Genomic DNA, 19577 nt, shown 5'->3' with positions numbered 1-19577 from the left:
ATGTATGTGGGGAATGACCTGTGCTTTCCAGTCCTCTAGAAAGAATGGGCACTTGAGGGGTTTTAAGTGTGACTGTCAATAAACTGTTCATGTTGTAATGAACCTGAAATTGACTTTTATCTACCTTCCCTTATTGTCCTAGAGATGGATACTCAGAAAAATGTGTCATGAACAATTACTTTGGGATTGGATTAGATGCAAAAATTTCATTAGAATTTAATAATAAGAGAGAAGAACACCCTGAAAAATGCAGGTAATTTCAATAATGGGTCTAATGTTGTTACGTGAAGGTAATTTTACTTTAATTTCATTTATTGTCTCTCTTGCTTTAAGGAGTAAATAAATAACATTTCCTGAGATTGCACAACAATATTTGTTTTTTAGAAGCCGAACTAAAAACTTGATGTGGTATGGAGTCCTTGGGACCCGGGAGTTATTACAGAGATCATACAAGAATCTGGAACAAAGGGTTCAGCTTGAGGTGAGTTAATCTTGAAGCAAAGACAATTTAGTGTATTCTACGTAGATAATTTGTAGAGCTAAGTTAACGTGATTTCTTCTTAGTGATTAAATGTTTTCTAAAGGTAGTGTCAACCCTGTGTATAAACAATAGGCTTAACCTTAAATCACCCTATTCATTTCTGAAGCTGGGGCTACCAACATGAAGCCTTGTAAGGACTTTTATAGGACAGTGTCTTTAATAGTGGACTTCTCCACTTAAGTGTTCCAATTCTACAATGCCCAAAGTTTTATAAAGTCCTTGGAAGTAGTACTTGCAGTACATGCATTTTAATTTAAAATATAATTTATTTTGAGCCAATTATTTCTAACAAGTCAGTTAAAAATAGGATTTTGACAATCTTTTCTAGTTGGGGTAGAAACTTACAGACAATGAAAGTTATTTAATTTCTTGCAGCAGCAGGGAAAAGATGGTTGGGAATCCTTGGAGTCTATCAGTTACTGTAAACTTGATTTCTTTTATCCTTGGTCCAAGGCATATATTTTCTACCTCATTTCATTTTGTGATCAGAGCAGTTTCTATTTAAAATGCTAATACACTAATACAGAGAAATTTATAACTCTTAAGGTTTAAATACTTGAGTAAATAAACTAAGCTGAGTACTGTTTTCTTGGCCTTGTCTTAACACTGGGGCGTAAGCTAAACAGGTGAGTCAGTCACTACCAACTAAATGTCATAAAGATAAGCACATGGGTCCTTTTCACTCTAAAAATATCACTAGGTGATCAGCTGCTTTGATTCCTGGCTGCTTGTAAATTTACACTACACACTACTCGGTGAGTGGCTACAAAATCAGGAAGGTCCACCTTTCGCCAAGGCTCTCTTCTGCAGTCCCACCCCAAGTCCATTTAGGTGCCCTTGTATGTACTGCATTGTATGTGTTCCTTCACTTTTGCTCCGTGTCCCCAGTTGGCCACACTCGCTAAGAACAGGTAGAGAGCTATAGTCATTGTTGTTAACCTTAGTGTGTAACACAGTAGCTGACACAGTCTTGTTGCAGAAGTAGATAGTGAATTGATAAGTTAGTATGAAAGATGCTCCTCAATTTATGATGAGTGACATTTCCAGCATGGCTCTAGGGACCGACTTGATTAAGGCATGAGGGAATGAAGAAATGAAGGACAGCACTCCAGGAGGTCGGCAGTATATAGAGTTGAACAGGGAGGCATGGTTATTACATGTTGATAAACAAGGAGGTGGGATTGATGGTAAACAGCTGGATCAAAGAGACAGGTTCAGCTAACCTTGGTGGGAGCATGCTCTGTAAGCATACAGTCTTCAGGCCGTAAACATCCAGGGGGCAGAAAGCTATGGTGGATATTTTCTGCACATACAGTCTCTATTAGCACTTGGTCCCCTGAGGAGGGCCATGCCTTCTGAGCCTTTACCATGCCTCTGAGCCTGAGGCTGCTGGGTCCTTGACATGTCTGTACCTGTGTCAACAACATACATTCCCTCTGTGTTTCACTCACCCAGGCTTCCTCTGCTTCCTACAGATGAGTCTGATCATACATTAGTGGGGGAAGGTGAGGCCTCAAGAATACATTTAGAGCCAGGCTTGGCGTCACATGCCTGTAACCCCAGCTCTTCTGGTATGGAAACAGGGCATTTGCCCACATTCAGGTCTGGAGTTTCAAGCCAGCCATGGCTGCATAGAGTGACCCTTTATTTAAAAGACAAACAAAACAACTACAAAACCATTTGATTCAGCTAACCTTCTAAACAACTTATCAAGGGCTTGCCAACCTCACACATGCTCAGATGCTTCCTTGGCCCATAGTTGATGTCCTGATCCAAAGGCTGCTTTGTAACGAAGTGTCGACTGTCTCATGTAAGTTTATAGAGTGCTATACAAAAAATGAAAGACAGAATGGCTACTTGTCAGCCTCGGTGGCCGAAAGGTCTTTGTCACTGGAAGTGGTCTTTGTTGCTAGCCCAAATTTTGAAGAAGACATCTTACCTAGAGCTTTTTCCTTTCCATTTTAAAAGGCGCTGATGGTGTGGACCCTTTCTGTTGAAACTATGGATCACTTGTATAAAGTTTTTAATATATTAAATAAGATATGTAGACATAACAGAAAGTCGTATGAAAATCAGTTAAATATTTTTGTTAAACTAACATATATATTTCATTATTACCAAATCAAAGAAGAATCTAATAGGGTGTCTAATAAATATAATATTTCAAATGATAAACAAATGAGAGGCCTGTGAGGTGGCCCCGTGGGTAAAGGTACCTGCTGCCAAACCTGATGGCCCGAGTTCAGTCCCTGGGGCCCACATGATAGAAGGGGAGAACCGATTCCTTCCTGTAAGTCACTTTCTGTCCAACACACACGTGACGTGATGCAGACATGCTCCCCCCCACACTCAAACAAGTATAATACAAATGAAGACCAATGCTATCTACATCTCTACCTTGATATCAAAGTCTGAATGTCTGTTGATGCAATCACAGGTCATATCTGGCTTCTTGCCTACACTTGGAACAGAGGGTGAGGCTAAGTCCATAGGTTAGTTGGTGGACATAAAAAGATGATTTTTTTTTTTTAATGAACAGGTTTCCATTCCTTGAGTCTATCCATAGACCCAGATTTTCAAACCTCAAGTTAAGAACTTATATTTACAAGTATGTGTTAGGTCAGCCTGGTGACTCATACCTATAATCAAAACACTTGAAATGTGGAGGTAGAAGAATCATGAGCCTGGGTCAGCCTGGGCTACATATCCTTGTCTCAAAAAAAAAAAAAGAAAGAAAAGAAAAGTATATGCTAAATGATAGAAAGGAAAACTAAAATTAGTAAAATAGGATAAATGAAAACATGCTAATATATATATTAAAAAAGTGAAATAGAAAGCCTCAGAATTCTTTGCCATTTTTTTAAAGTAAGGAAAAGTGAGACTTTCTAAGAGTGTGAGCGTGGAGGGCCTGTTTGGTGGTTTTTCTCCTTGGTGATGGTGTGGGTGAGATAAAGGCAGGGTAGAGAGTCTCCCAGGAGACGCCTGCCTTGTGTGCTAGTCCTGTTGGTGTTCATCACTTCACACAGGTAAGTTTTCTTCTTTGGTATGGAAGGAGATGGACTCCATGTGTGGTGGTTGAGTCTGTGCCAGTGAAGGCTTAGACGGTGGCTTCTCTGCCTGCAAATGGGTGGAAGGGTGCTTGGTGCAAATTCACTGAGTGAGACTGAAGCCACGGCGCAAACTGAGAAGCAAGGTGCGTGTGTAAACACCCCATGCGTCATCCGGGTGCTCATCTAACCCCAACTTTCAGAGCGTCATGGGAGGTTTATGATCCTGTCCCAATGATGGGAACTCCGGGATAGGATCATACCGTGTTTGCTTCTTTATAATAGAAAAATGTTGGCAGTATAAATGAGAGATTTCATTACAATTTAAATTCTATAATCAAGGGTGACTTGTCTATTGCATGTGAGAAGCAGCCTTGCTTTCTGACCGACATGACAATCTTTTGTGTACTTTAAGTACAAAGAGAATGTAAACAAAAATAAATAAGTGGAAAAATGCAATTCATCATGACAAAGGCAATGAGAAACAAATATTTATGCCTGCTAACTTGTCTGAGTTCTGACTCAAATCTGTAACTTACCCCATTTCTGAATACCTACTAAATCCTAAGCAAAGTAATCCTTACCCTGACATGGGCTTCCCACTCTACAGAGACTCTCCTACCTTCCTAGTTTTCACAGATTTCCTGAAGCTTTTCCAGAATATAAGACATTTTTCAGAATGTAGTCTTAATTTATCAAATCCGTACTGCCTATGTTTTCTCATGAACTCTGTGGAATAGAGATGTGCACATAACTCTGAGGTTTATGTCCAATGCACATATGTTATATTCAGTAGTGTGTGTGGGGGGGATGTTCATCTTTGGTAGATGCAAATAAACTACATCCATTTGTAAAACCTTTAAGCACATCTCCATATTTTTAAAAACATTTTATGTGTGTGGGTGTTGTACATGTGTGTGTGTGTGTGTGTGTGTGTGTGTGTGTATGTGCACTACATGCATGATGCAGGGACCGTGGAGACCAGAAGAGGGTGTCGGATTCCCTGGAACTGGAGTTACAGATGGCTGTTAGCTCCATGTGGGTGCTGTGAGTTGAATCTAAATTCTCTGGAAGCAGCCAGTGCTCTTAAAGACTGAGCTATCTCTTCAGCCCCAACCCTCTCCTAATTTAAAAAAAAAAAAAAAAGCAAAAAGCCCTTTTAAACTGTGTGTGGTGGCACACACCTGTAATCCTGTACTTGTGGGGCTGGCTGAGCCAGGAGGATTGCTGTCAATTCCAGGCTAGTTTGGGCTACAGAGTGAGAGCCTGTCTTAAAAATACAAAAAAGGACAAAAAGACTTCTTTTCTGTTTACAAAATTAGCATTTTAAAATATCTTAAGTTAGTCATGTGACTTTAAGTAGCACTTTCTCAAGTAAAGATGGCTGGTTTTTTTTTTTTAAACATGTTGCTAAATGATTAATACAAATTTCCATTCAAGGTATACATTGAGTACTAGCCAAGTGCCAGGTGTGTTCCTGAGTGCTAGGAAGCAGCATGGATCTTTGAAGGAGAAATAAGCTCCCTGGTTAATGGTTAGCACTATGGCCTCATGGTAAAGAAAATGATTGTAAGAAATACATGTGGCCCTGAATAGGCACATGGGTAAATATGAAATCTCAGTTTACTCAGTTTACTCAGTTACTCAATATTTAGTAAAATCATATTTTACTAAATATGAAATCTCAGTTTGCTTACTTTGGAAAAACTGGTTCATACCGAGTCTTCATTTGTTTTAAAGATTAGCAATAGTTCTGATTGGGCATTAAAATGTAGTTTTTGATGAATATGTCTTAATGTAAGAATTACGAAATTTGGAGACACAGTATCTATTTTACATATGGCATCTATAAGCACTTTTCTCTTGAAATGATGGCTTAACCCCATCAACCTCATATGGCTCTGTTTAAATACTTAACTATGTTCATTATAAGGGGTGTTTTAAAATAATATGAAATACTCTTGACACATAAAATTTATTCTTGACACACAGATTTATGGGGCACCGGTGTTGTTTTGGTGCATTATAGATGGTGTAGTGCTCAGACATAATTGTCTCTTCAGACATTTCATTCCTTAACTGCTGTGTCCATCTCAGTATCTAACTAAGTTGCATTTAAGAATGAATAAATAGAATAAAACAAAAAAAAATCAAAATACATTTGAGGAGCAATATTGATGAAAATGCTAGTTTGCTTCTACTCAGTAATTACTATGTGTAATTACTGTAACAGTCATAACCCGCGTTTCCCATCTAAGTGGTAATTTAATTTTCATTAAGTTGAATTAGAAGGTGGGAGTGTACAGTGCGATTCAATATGCATAGTTTTTCATTGCCTTTGTATCTAGCTACATAACACCACTTTGATTAAAATTTTTGAGAGTATATGTGTGTGTGTGTGTGTGCATGCACACGTGTGTGTATGTACATACATGTGCAAGTGTGCCAAGTGTACATGGGGAGGTCAGAGGACAACTTGAAGAAATTGTTCTTTTCGTGTACAGGTGTACAGGCGGAACGCCTATTGAACTCAGGTTGTCAGGGTTTGTGGCAAGCGCCTTTACCCACCTAACCATCCACCCCCACTCATCCACCCCCACTCAGCTTTCAGTGTAGATGGTTGCTGGTTAGTTACCAACCCACGCGAGTGCCCAGTTGTGATGGACCGGATCAGAGCCTGCCCTTACAGGGCCTGAATTCAGCAGGGTGCCCAAAACAAGCCCAGAGAGGCCTCAGCCATACAGGCTAGAACAGCACTTCTCAACCTGCGGGCTGTGACTCTTTGGGGACTGAACAACCCTTTCACAGGGTCGCCTGAGACCATCGGAAAACACAGATATTTACATTACGATTTGTAACAGTAGCCAGATCGCAGTTATGAAGTAGTAAGGAAATAATTGTGTGGTTAGGGAGTCACCACACATGGAGAGCTAACTGTATGGAAGGTCACAGCCGTAGGAAGGGTGAGAACCGCTGGGCTAGAATCTTATAAGTGATCTGAGGACACAGATCAGAGAAGTACTGCCTGATCTGGGAGGAACCGCGAAGGAAAGCGTATTTTTAATTCAATTTTTATGAAAATTTCTTCTTTATATAGACTTTTCCCCCTTGGTTTGTTTGTTTTTTGTTTTTTATTTTTTATTTTGACACAGGGGTCTCATTGTGTGATTATCCTGGCTGTCCTGGAACTCTCTCTATAGACTAAGCTGGCCTTGAACTCACAGAGATCTGCCTGCCTCTGCCTCCCTCATGTTGGGAATTAAAAGTGTGCACCACTACTCCATAGCATTTCTTGAAGTTATTAATACTTTAAAAAGTTTCATTAAGAAAAAAGGAAGGTGAAGGCCTTTGTGACATTTGAGTCTGTCTGCAGAAAGGTGGTACTGTGCACGCATTACATTGTAGCTCACCCTGTGGATTGTGGAAGAGTGTCCTTACATGAAAGCAAGCGCCGTGGACACATTCCTGTCCCAGTAACCCCGAAGGAACAGCTTTGCTCTTTTTCTCTGACCTCTAAGCTTTTTATTTTTGACATAGGGTCTCATGTAGCCCAGGCTGCCCTTGTACTTGCTGTGTAGATGAGGATGTCCATGAACCCCTCTGCTCTTCTTGTGTCCACTCCCAAGTGCTGGGATTATAGGCGTTCTAACCTCCCAGCTCTTTCTTTACCTTGCAGTGTGATGGGCAGTATATTCCTCTACCCAGTTTACAAGGCATAGCGGTATTGAACATCCCTAGCTATGCCGGAGGCACCAACTTCTGGGGCGGAACCAAAGAGGATGATGTAAGTAGCACAATGGGGTTACAGTTTGTTTCCCCGACGGTCATAAAATTACCAGTCTGTCTAACTTTCTGAAATGTGCTTCATGATATTAACTTCATGTCAGTATTTGCATGACAAATGTTTGGAGGGTGAGAGGTAGATTGGTAGCATCTTATTTCAACATTCTGTCTCATGGATATACTCTAAAGTTCCTTCAGAGTTCTGGCGTTCAAGTTATGCAACACCACACCTGACAAGGTTTGGAACTATTTCTGTTTTCTTTGTATTATGAAAGAAAAAAGAAACACAGTCACATTTGTGTGGTGTTTGCAGTTGCTCTAAAAAGAATGAAAAAGAGAACAATTGTTGAGGTGGGCGTACCAGGGAGAGTGACGTATTGTCGTGATCCAGAAGAGTCTGACCCTGATTTCAGTTTGAGGCTTAAATGAACATACAAGGTATAATGTTCACGTTGTGGACAGACTGTGGCTCTTTGGAAGTGTAACGACAGAGTCACCCATTCTTTCTGCCAAATATTCTGAAATGTGAAATCAGTGAGAGTAAGATCAGGTTGGCACTCCTGAACACCCACCAGGCCCCCAGAAGAGCTTTATGTTCATTGCTGTGTGTGTCAGCAATCAGAAGTGAGGTCCCTGCCCATGCTAGTTGACCCCTGTAACACTGACCTACATCCTCAGTCCCAAACTGTAACTTCTTAATTTTAGCCTTGAAAAACTGGAGACAAAGTTTCCACAGTTGCTAACAGAGGAGCAACTTGACTCGAGGTGGTTTGATAACAAATTATCAGTGTCAGCAAGTGCGTGGGCTGGCATTTCCATACAGGTGTTAATTAGGATATTCTTTTAGGGTGAGTATTTTTCAGTCATAATTGTTTATGATATAGTAAGCGAGAAAGTAACAGGAACAGAGCGACATTGAACTTCAGTTCTGGGAATCAGTTTTGTGAACATCTGCATTTCACATAAAAGCAGAGTACTCCCGAGGAGTTTTTGTCCTTGAGGTTTTTTTTTTGTTTCCCTGCTCACAAACGCCCTAAGAAGTTGTTATATTAAGACACCAGGCACGGGGCTGGAGGGATGGCTCAGCAGTTAAGAGCACCGGCTGCTCCTGCAGAGGACCCAGGCTCAGTTGCCAGCACCCAGCACTAGCGCACAATCACTTGAACTGCAGCTTCTGGGTACATGTCCTAGTTTGCTCTATTGCTGTGATAAACGGCATGACCAACAGCAGCTTGGGGAGGAGAGGGTTTGTTTGGCCCTCATGTCCTGATCACAGTTGACCATGGAGGGAAATCAGGACAGGAGCTCGATGCAGGACCCGAAGCAGAAACTTCATAGAGTACGCTGCTAACTGACTTGTCTCCCCGTGGCTTGCTCAGCCTGCTTTCTTACACAAGGCAGAACTACCTGTTGGGGGTAGTCTGATGGAGGTGATTCTTCAATTGAGGTTCTCTCTTCCCAGGTGACCCTGCATCAAGTCGATAAAAACTAACACACTTTTTGGGTCTGCATTCACTTGCACATATTGACATGCAGGTACACCCACATGCATATAATTAAAAAATAAACAATAATCTTCAAAAACGATAACAGCACAAATGTATATTGCTTAGAACACTTGGAAAGAATGTCTTTAAAACATGCCAAGTGCACAAGATCATGGTGTGCATGTTTCTCGGCATCAACTTTTGGGCCCCTGTGGATTTTCAAAAATTATATGTCATCTTATCAAGATGTCTACAAATTATATGTGAAGTATTTACCACATTCATGCCAAGATGACATATTTAGGAATGGTGTTAGTCCAGAAAGTACCAGATGAGACGTTTGACTATCCTCCGGATGTTGAAACCCTTTTTGGAAGTATGTTTATTTTAAGCTGTCTTCGGTGATTACTTCCTTGGGCTCTTACTTTCTGATATTTACCTCTTCACTGCCTGTTTTCAGGTTTTTGGTATCTGTAAGGCAGGGTTGGGGGCTTGGTGCGGCGCTCTACCTAATCCGTTGGTGGGAACGAGCGGGGTCCCTTTTCCCCTCTAGATATTTGCCGCACCGTCATTTGATGACAAGATTCTGGAAGTTGTTGCCGTGTTTGACAGTGTGCAGATGGCGGTCTCCAGGGTCATCAAACTTCAGCATCACCGCATAGCACAGGTGGGTTTCCAGAGCAAGGCGCACTGTGTCCTGGGTCATGGAGCGTAGGAGGAAGCGGTCCCAGATGACTACTGCACAGATAACCTGTAAAGCACCGCCTCTCACTGCACACATAAACTGTAAAGCACTGCCTCTCACTGCACAGATGAACTGTAAAGCACCGCCTCTCACTGCACAGATAACCTGTAAAGCACCGCCTCTCACTGCACAGATAACCTGTAAAGCACCGCCTCTCACTGCACAGATGAACTGTAAAGCACCGCCTCTCACTGCACACATAAACTGTAAAGCACCGCCTCTCACTGCACACATAAACTGTAAAGCACCGCCTCTCACTGCACAGATGAACTGTAAAGCACCGCCTCTCACTGCACACATAAACTGTAAAGCACCGCCTCTCACTGCACACATAAACTGTAAAGCACCGCCTCTCACTGCACACATAAACTGTAAAGCACCGCCTCTCACTGCACACATAAACTGTAAAGCACTGCCTCTCACTGCACACATAAACTGTAAAGTGTTGCCTCTCACTGCACACGTAAACTGTAAAGCACCGCCTCTCACTGCACACATAAACTGTAAAGCACCGCCTCTCACTGCACACATAAACTGTAAAGCACTGCCTCTCACTGCACAGATGAACTGTAAAGCACCGCCTCTCACTGCACAGATAACCTGTAAAGCACCGCCTCTCACTGCACAGATGAACTGTAAAGCACCGCCTCTCACTGCACACATAAACTGTAAAGCACTGCCTCTCACTGCACACATAAACTGTAAAGCACCGCCTCTCACTGCACACATAAACTGTAAAGCACCGCCTCTCACTGCACACATAAACTGTAAAGTGTTGCCTCTCACTGCACAGATAAACTTTAAAGCACCGCCTCTCACTGTACACATAAACTGTAAAGCACTGCCTCTCACTGCACACATAAACTGTAAAGCACCGCCTCTCACTGCACACATAAACTGTAAAGTGTTGCCTCTCACTGCACACATAAACTGTAAAGTGTTGCCTCTCACTGCACAGATGAACTGTAAAGTGTTGCCTCTCACTGCACACATAAACTGTAAAGCACTGCACTATTAATGTCACTGTTTCACTGCAACGGTAAAGGGTAACGTTCTGTTCCACAGAGACTCTCAGGCTGATCTGGATTCTCACATGACATATTGGCTTTATTTCAGTGCCGTACAGTCAAGATCACTATATTTGGTGATGAGGGAGTCCCGGTGCAGGTGGATGGTGAAGCGTGGGTTCAGCCTCCAGGGATCATCAAAATTGTGCACAAAAACAGAGCTCAGATGCTAACCAGAGACAGAGTACGTGACAGTCTTTTCACTCTAACCTTTAATTGTGTGTACCTTGGGGCAAGTGTTGTGCATATGAGTTCAGCACCGACACAGGTCAGGCGGGGGTAGCGCATCTCCAGGGAGCTGGAGTTAGAAGGGATCGTGATCCATCTAATGTGAGTTCTGGGTCCTCTGCAAGAGTTGTATGTGCCCTAACCATTGAGCCATCTTTCTGTCCTCCAAATATTTTATTAAATTCTTTTTAAAAGTTGAAAGTTACCCCCAAAAATTAGAAAACATTGAAAGGAATTTAAATTATCTCTTAAATATGCCATTTAGCCCATTTGCAACATTTAGCTCATTGTATTTTTAAGTATAAGCAAAGGTTTACTCATTTTTATTTTAAATTAAATACTTTATCTTTTACAATTTGTAGGTTCACCGAGCAATTAAGCAGAAAGTACATAGAACTCTAATTCTGTTCCTATGTATTTCTTTCCTTCTACCCCAGAACACATAAATTCCTACTATTGATATTTTGCACTAGCGGTACAGTTTTTACAGTTGGTAATCTGATAACACATTGGTTGTTAACTGCCAGACGTGGTGGCACTCACCTTTAATTCCAGCATGTGGCAGGCAGAGACAGGTCGGCCTCTGTTAGTTCAAGGCAGCCCAGCCTGCATATTCAGTTCCAGGCCAGCCAGAGCTATACAGTGAGACCGTCTCAAATACACACACACACACACACACACACACACACACACACACACACACACACACACACAGATAGATAGATGGTTAATTAGTTAGCTGTGTTAGTCTCTGAGCTCTAACTCAACCATTCCTTGCAATCCTGGGTTTGAACAGGCCTTTGAAAGCACTCTCAAGTCTTGGGAAGACAAGCAGAAGTGTGACTCCAGTAAGCCAGTTCTCCGAACCAACCTGTACATCCATCCCGCTGTGGACCTGGCCACAGAAGAGTTGTCGCAGATGCGGCTCTGCTCCCAGGCTGCAGAGGAACTCATTACGAGGTGAAGTGCTCCGGCGGGAGCTTTGCCTGGGAGAACTCCGATCTTAGCCGGTTGTGTTTTCCTCTTGAGGGTCGTTTTTTGCTGCTTGGGGTGTTACTAAGGGATGTGTTCGCTTATTTCATTAGCTGCCTCCTGTGGGCCTCAGCCATGTTTCACCCCTTTATCAGGTCTTCCACACATGCTCTCTGCAATCTATATCTTACATAGCTTGGGAAATGATGGTGAATTTGCCCTGCCACACAGGGCAGTTTTTATTAGTATTTCTGTACTAGCTACTCACGTGTTGCCCCACTCACTGTGGGTAGATGTTGGAAGAAGTCAGAACATGAACCATGTTCCCACAAGGGGTCACGAGACTGAATAAACAGTTGTAGCATCACTTCTAGCAACACACACCAAGATTGAGAGACCACATGTAAGTTATCTTTCTAGACAGAAAGGGAAGAGATCTTTAAAAACATGAGTTTGATGAACATAAAAGATAAAAAATTGACCAGGTGGTGGTGGCACACACCCTTAATCCCAGCACTCGGGAGGCAGAGGCAGGCGGATCTCTGTGAGTTTGAGGCCAGCCTGGTCTACAGATCGAGTCCCAGGACAGCCAGGGCTCCACAGAGAGAAACCTTGTCTTGAAAAAAACAAAACCAACAAACGAAAGATAGAAAAATCACCACAGCAGCGCTCTTCAGAGTGGAAGAGAGGCTGCGACCAGATCCTTGACCCCTCCTCACCTAACATAGCCTCCCAAGTGGGAGTGATGAATTCTCAGCCTGCCACTTAGTGGCTCTGTACACATACTCAGTCTCTGTCTCCGTGTCTTCATCTGCAGACTTGAGAAGACTTATCATCATAGGCTGTGAAGAGTAAATTCTATAACACATATAAAAACAGTTAGCATATAGACGATAAATACGGTCAAGTTGTCCCTTGGTGTATTGCGTTGGCAATTTCCGCACTGGGGTGTAATTGATGGAGCACCAGCTTAGTGTGTGCAGGGCCCTCGGCTCAACAACCCAGCCCCGCAGTAAACCAGCAGGCAAGTGGATGTCCTAGAGACTTGAAAGCCACACTGCGTTTGTGGCCTTTCTCACTTGTCAGCACTGCTGTCGCCAGGCAAGGGAGACTCTTCAAAAGGCTGGCCTTCAGCAATGCCCTAAATTGTTCGTTCGTCTCATTTTTACCCTTAGGATTTGTGATGCAGCCACGATTCACTGTCTCCTGGAGCAGGAACTGGCGCATGCAGTCAATGCATGCTCACACGCCCTCAACAAAGCCAACCCACGCTTCCCGGAGGTGAGGACTTGATGGTAAATTCTCTTTCCACAGATTCCATTGGTATTTCAACTACTGTAAAATACCATAGAGATCCTCTCTGTGAAAGACAGCAGTATCCTTCTGTTGCTGTGATTAAAATGCTAACCAAAAGCACTTTGAGAAAGAAAGAGTTTATTCGACGTACAGGTCTCCATGACAGTCCATCAGGAAGTTAGCTTAGTAACTCAGGCAGGAACCTGGAGGCAGGAGCCGAAGCAGAAACCATGGAGGAACTCTGCTTACTGGCTTGCTTCTCGGGTTCACCTTTAGCTGCCTTAGACCTCCAAGGACCACCTTCCCCCAGGTGGCACTGACCCCCGTGGGCTGGGCCCCCCACAGCAATCATTTATTAGTTTAAATATTAAGGCAACTCACGTAGTTAAAAGGGAGGTTTATTTTGTGGGGTAACTTACAAGTGAAGGGATAAGTAACAGGGTCTGGGGAAGACGTAGCGCAGTCTGGCGGTGTTCTCTGGAGAACTCTGCTCGGTCTACCTCCAGCGTCCAGGATGCAGGAACCAAGAGAGCTGGCCCATCCGGATTTTGGGTCTTCAGGGGTCCTCTCTCAGCTCCGCCTTATAGGCGTGACCGTTACAGAAGCCTCAATGGGGGTGGCACTTCCAGGTCAAAGCTGGACTGGCTACCCACTACAATCATCCATCAAGAAAATGCTCCAGCAGACTGGCCTACAGGCAGGTCTGATGGAAGTATTTTCGCAATGGAGGTTTGCTCTTCTCAGAAGACTCTAGCGTGTGTCAAGTTGACAAATAACCAGCACAGGTTCTTCATGAGTTTCACAAGAAGCGTAGGGTAAATTTGTGGCCACAAATTTTGTTGGCCTGTTCCTGCACATTTTTTTTTTTTGTAATTTCTGCTCTTAAATTTACTTCTATTTCACTTTTAATCACTTGACATCCCCTTTCAAGTCTTTCTACTGTCTTATTACATTTCATTCATTCATTCATTCATTCATTCATTCATTCATTCATTCATCTGGAGATGGAGGGCAGCCACAGAACACATGGAGATAAGAGGACAACTTGCAAGAGCTTGTTCTTTATTTCCACCATGTGGGTTCTGGGGGCTGAACTGAGTGAGCAGGCTGGGTGGCGAGCACCTTTACCTGCTGAGTCATCTCACGGGCTGACGTCTCCCACCTGCTGTCATCTTTCCTTCTTCCTCTTCCTTCTTCCTCTTCCTCTACCCTCTTCCCCTGCATCTTAGACAAAAGCAAACCTCGAACTGACCACATGCGCTTGGCTGGAGAGGCTCAGTCATTTCTTGGTTGCGCTCTGACACTGAGCTTCGCTTTTTTGCCAAATTGTGAGTCGATGCTTCCGTAGTTTTCAGCGTAGGTGTTGATAATGGAGTGGACACAATGTAACTCCTGGAGTGTGACCTGCTATACAGTCGGGTAGTCTAGGGAACGCTGATACCATCATTTTATTCTTTTTAATTCTTCATTTGAAACTACCCAAACTAATGTTCAACTACATAGTATTACTGATGATGAAAGTTCAAAAGTCAATGTATTTGGAACTACCAAGTGAAAAGAGAACTGCAGTGAGCCCTTGAAACAACACGCAGGGGTAAGGGACTCCGCCTTCTCTGCACAGTAGAAAAATCTGTGTATAACCTTTGATTCTCCCACAGCCTGACTGCTATAATTGTCTGCTGGTGACCAGTGATGTTAAAAGTCACTTAACACACTTTAAACGATTTCACTTATTTGTATTTTATGTGTATGCATTATATATTATGTGGATTTATTTTATGTTAATGTATGAGTTTGCCTGAATATGTATGTCTGTGCACCATTTGTATGCAGTACCCTTGGCGGCCAGATGAGGGCATCAGATCCCCTGGGACTGGAATTACAGATGATTGTGAGCTGCCTGCCATGTGGGTGCTGGAAATTGAACCTGGGTCCTCTGGAAGAGCCGCCAGTGCCCTTAACTACTGAGCCACCTCTCTAGCCCCTTCATGTATATTTTATATATTGCATATGGTGAAAGATACTCAAGATTCATGGGAGAACACTTTCGCTGCAACACACAATTTCCTGGATAACTGGTCAGGCAGCGATAAGCTGTGTCTTGTGGAATTTTAAGCGGATGCCGTCAGTACGTGAGCTCACCACAAGGGCAACAGAAAGCAGCCAAAATGGTCCCACTAGTAAAATCCGTCCTGCGGTTCATTTCACCAAGTTATGATTTCATAGTGCCCTTTACGTTTGTCTACACTTTCCTTAACTGAGATGGAATCCTCATTTAACATGGAGAAATACATGTATGTCCTTGTCACTCTTTTTTCCAGAGTCTTACGAGAGACACCGCCACCGAAATAGCCATCAATGTCAAGGCGCTCTATAATGAAACAGAGTCTTTGCTGGTTGGCAGGGTTCCTTTGGTAAGGAGAAGAAACGGCTTCTACCTGTTCCGGTTTCCCTCTTTGCCTGTGATACGCTGTGACCCAAAGCAAACTAGAGAGGAAAGGGATCGTTTCATCTTACAACTCCCAGGTCATAATCCATCACTGAAGGACATCAGGGCAGGACCCTGGAGGCAGGAAATGAAACAGAGACCATGGAGGAACATGGCTTGTTTCCATCCTCAAGTTCAACTGCCATTGTCTTACAGCTCAGACCAGCTGTCTGGGGATGGCACTGCCTCCTGTGGGCTGGGCCCTCCTTTGTTAATTAGCAATTAAGAAAATGCCCCCCCCCCCCAGAAATGCCAGAGGCCCGTCTGATGAAGGAAATTCCTCACTTGAGGTTCCTTTTTCCCATGTGACTCTAGGTTTGTGTCAGTTGACACCTGAAGCTTAACTGTGACATAAAAACCTGAGCCTTGCTTCATTAGTGAGCGTGTGCTGAGCAGACCTCTGACCTCCATTCTTGACCTTCCTTTTGCCTTCTTGAAGCAATGCTATACTAATTCATGCCGTCATGTTCTCATGCCACTCCTCTCTCCCTGGACAAGCTTTGAGAGTTTTGAGCTGGATTAGGTAGAGTAGACGTTTCTTAGCTATTTGCACATGCACGCATTTAGGCAAAATTGCAGTTTCATTCTCCCAGTGAATATTGGGAATATGAATTGGCATGGTCTTCCAAATTTGCTCTATAAACATTGTGTTTCAAGCACTGTCTCTGTTTTAACTCATTTGGCCCTGGAAATCAAGTATAAGAAAGTGTGAATGTGGCTAAAGCCCACAGGCCCGGAGCATAAGTACAGAGCAACCCGTTCTTTAAAAACACGTGAGTGGCTTTTGACTATTCTAGCATTGACTCTTGTCACCACCTGTGGCTGGACTGTGGCATTAGGCATGTGGGAGGCCCAGCACATTAGCTGTCTTCCCCTTCCTTACATCCCTTTGAATGATCTCAAAGAATTTCTTTCCATAGTAGTTTCATCTGTTTGGGCAAATATAAGCCTAAATAAAATGATAAAAGTCATTCATGTCATAGTACTTGAAGCGGTGGGATGGGGAATTAGATTTCCTGCTGGGTCGTGGCTGTGGTCCAGCAGCATGCTGCCACTGGAGCCTCCTTTCTGCTTAAGAAACCCCGAGGCTTCCTTAGGGCCAGTGTTCTTCGCCACCTCCTAAGGAACTGAAACACAGCTTCCCAGGCCGCAGGGTGGCTGTCACCACGCCTGCTATATAGAAGTCGTAGGAAGAAGCGTTGGTTACGTGTTGGTAAGATCAGTGGAGGCTCCTTCTTGGCTATCATTGACACACTTTTGTTAACCAGAATCTTCTATTGCTCTTTCCAAAATAAGCCTATCAGAAATCCTGTGGGCTATGATTAAGGTCCCAATTTTTAAATGGAGAAGGGCTTTTGTGTGTCACTTGAAAGACTTTTAAGGTCATTTATAATAAGAAATAGAAGCGTAACTTTGTCCTTTACACCAAAATACCTCCTTTGCTCTAATTTATTATATTTAGTGATTATATTAAAATATAAGAACATCCCCCTCCATTTCTAATTCTCTTTGATTCTCAAATGTTCATGCTTGATTTGAAATATGTCCCGGTAAATTTTGCCCATACTCTTAACAATAAGTGGTATGACAATAAGGAATTTATAGTATTTGAGAACAGCTGAAGTTTATTTTTCATTTTATAGAACAAATGTGAAAAACCATCTAATACAGTAGGGTGGGAAAAATCTTATTTTATTAACTACTGGGAGATACTTGCAGTATCACAGAGAATCAACAACAAAAAGATGCTTATATAATAAGCTATAAGGATAATCTCAGAACTCTTCTTTCTAATATTCTGAGAACATCAGTGTAGATACTGTGGAGTTTTTAAATGGTCTCTAAAGGTATTGGTTAGCGGAGAGATTGCTCAGAAATGTTCTAGTCACATGGTGCCATTTCTAACACAGAGGAAACTAAGGTGTCCAATGTCAGTACCCTTCCTAACTTCGTATAGTTAGTAACCAAGCCATGACCAGAATCTCATCTTCTGCATTCCAGTTCTATGAATTGTAATAACTGCCTTAAGTAAGTTATTATGGAAATAACAAATGACAATTATATCCTCTTTAAAATATCTACATCCTGTTCCAGATTACCAGCCCCTTGGCTTTTGGCTTAATCCTGATTTTTGTAATAGTTCTTCATTCTTCATCACAAATTTTTCTGAGATTCGTTTTTCCCTTAAACTTGCTCTTTTGATTTTCTAGATTTTTTTTTTTGTGTGTGTGTGTGTGATGTGCTTTTTATATGACAGGTATTTGATGAGTTTTTAAAACTTATTTGTTCATGGACCAAAGTCTCTAAGTCAGAAGAATTTTTGACCCAGGTATGACAGTTCACAGAGAATGTGCTTGGAAGCAGTGAAGGAGGAAGTCACAATGGGGAAGGGAAGGATATCACATCTAAGAAACACCAAAAGCAGTACTTCTGGTGGGGGGGGGGGGTGGATTTCCTCAGCTGCACCAGTTATGTGTGTCAGCTTCGGGATCAGGACTTAGAAGGAAAGCTGACAGCTTATGATCAGAGGGAAGGATGCTCAGAGTAACCTTGTTGTTCTGTGAAGTTGGTCGCTGAATCTCTCTCTGTTTCGATTTCTCCCCCTGCCCGTGACTAGCAGTTGGAGTCTCCCCACGAAGAGCGGGTATCCAGTGCCCTACACTCTGTGGAGGTGGAGCTGCAGAAGTTAACGGAGATCCCCTGGCTTTATTATATCCTCCGCTCCAATGAGGACGAGGTATGGAAAACTCAGCCCATTGACGAATGCAGACCGTGCGACTTTAGAGTTTGGACTTAAGAAGAGACATTTCAGGGAAATGAATTTTGAGTACTACTTTGAAATGTTTTTGTTGTTAAGAGAGAAAGGGCCTTTCTGTGAACATGGGCGTTTAGTAGAGTGGTACATGTTGAGTATTCAGAACCCAGTGGTGCTGGCTGGTTCTGTGTTCACTAGACACAAGCTAGAGTTGTTTGAGAAAAGGGAACCTCAGTTGAGAAAATGCCCCTACCACGTTGGGTTGTGGGGAAGCCTATAGGGCATTTTCCTAATTAGTGATTGATAGGCTGGTGGTCCTGGGGCCTATAAGAAAGCAGGCTGAGCAAGCCATGGGGAGCAAGCCAGTAAGCAGCCCTCCTTCAATAGAAAACCCTAATTAGGACACTGTTCTTTAACTCCATTAACGGAATGGTGTTTTCTCCCCATAACCTCCTAAAATAGTGATTTTTTTTTCTTGATTTGAACAGGAGCCTCCTATGGACTGCACCAAAAGAAACAGCAGAAGCACAGTCTTTCGTATCGTGCCCAAGTTTAAAAAGGAAAAGGCTCAGAAACCGAAGTCAAGTTCACAGCCCGGTAGGTGGTCCCGTGGCGGGGGGGAAAATAACTCACTGGAAAGGTATCGGTGAGGGGATGGGGGGAGTGTGCTAGGATTAGGTAGCGGCGGCGGCGAGCACTGCCCAGCACTGTCAATACTCTAAATATTATTGAATTGTACACTTCAGAATGGTTAAAATGGTACATGGAACCATACAAGTCATATCATACCCAACGTGTTGTTGTTGATGAGAATGTGGTGTTATACATGGACTGAGAGGACGAGGGGGTCACCAGCCTCTTTTGGTTCTGTCCAGTTGAGTCAGTGTGTCCATTCAAAGGGGTCTCTCTCTTCTCAACAGCTGCTTCAGGCATCAGTGTATAACTGTGTTTTCTTCTCAGAGTTAAAAAGCCAAATCGCTTTGATAAAGGGAACATAGACATTTTCTTTTACTCTGCTTGCTAACTGTCTTTTTTCACTGAAGTTACAAATCCTCTTTTTCCCTGGTTTTAAGGACAGTACTCCACTTTTGATAACACAGGTGCACGTTTCTCCTGCGCCCTGCTACTTTCCTGGTTCCCCTCCCTCCAAGTTGAACTTGATGCTCTC

General features: G+C 42.9%; 1 protein-coding gene across 12 annotated transcripts in view; it reads left to right on the top strand.

The window, feature by feature from the left end:
- Window positions 1-19577, top strand: part of Dgkh (diacylglycerol kinase eta) — a 166553-nt gene that overhangs the window by 138742 nt on the left and 8234 nt on the right. For all 12 annotated transcript variants that reach the window (XM_076545427.1, XM_076545425.1, XM_076545426.1 and 9 more), the window contains 10 exons: window positions 143-253; window positions 385-481; window positions 7265-7372; window positions 9412-9525; window positions 10720-10854; window positions 11695-11858; window positions 13046-13151; window positions 15488-15580; window positions 18272-18391; window positions 18898-19006. In XM_076545427.1, the coding sequence (XP_076401542.1) occupies window positions 143-253; window positions 385-481; window positions 7265-7372; window positions 9412-9525; window positions 10720-10854; window positions 11695-11858; window positions 13046-13151; window positions 15488-15580; window positions 18272-18391; window positions 18898-19006 (1157 nt within the window). The remainder of the gene's footprint in view (window positions 1-142; window positions 254-384; window positions 482-7264; window positions 7373-9411; window positions 9526-10719; window positions 10855-11694; window positions 11859-13045; window positions 13152-15487; window positions 15581-18271; window positions 18392-18897; window positions 19007-19577) is intronic.

This window comes from Peromyscus maniculatus, chromosome 9 (genome assembly GCF_049852395.1).
Source record: "Peromyscus maniculatus bairdii isolate BWxNUB_F1_BW_parent chromosome 9, HU_Pman_BW_mat_3.1, whole genome shotgun sequence".
Lineage (NCBI taxonomy): Eukaryota > Metazoa > Chordata > Mammalia > Rodentia > Cricetidae > Peromyscus > Peromyscus maniculatus.
This window is presented reverse-complemented; position numbering and strand designations above follow the sequence as displayed.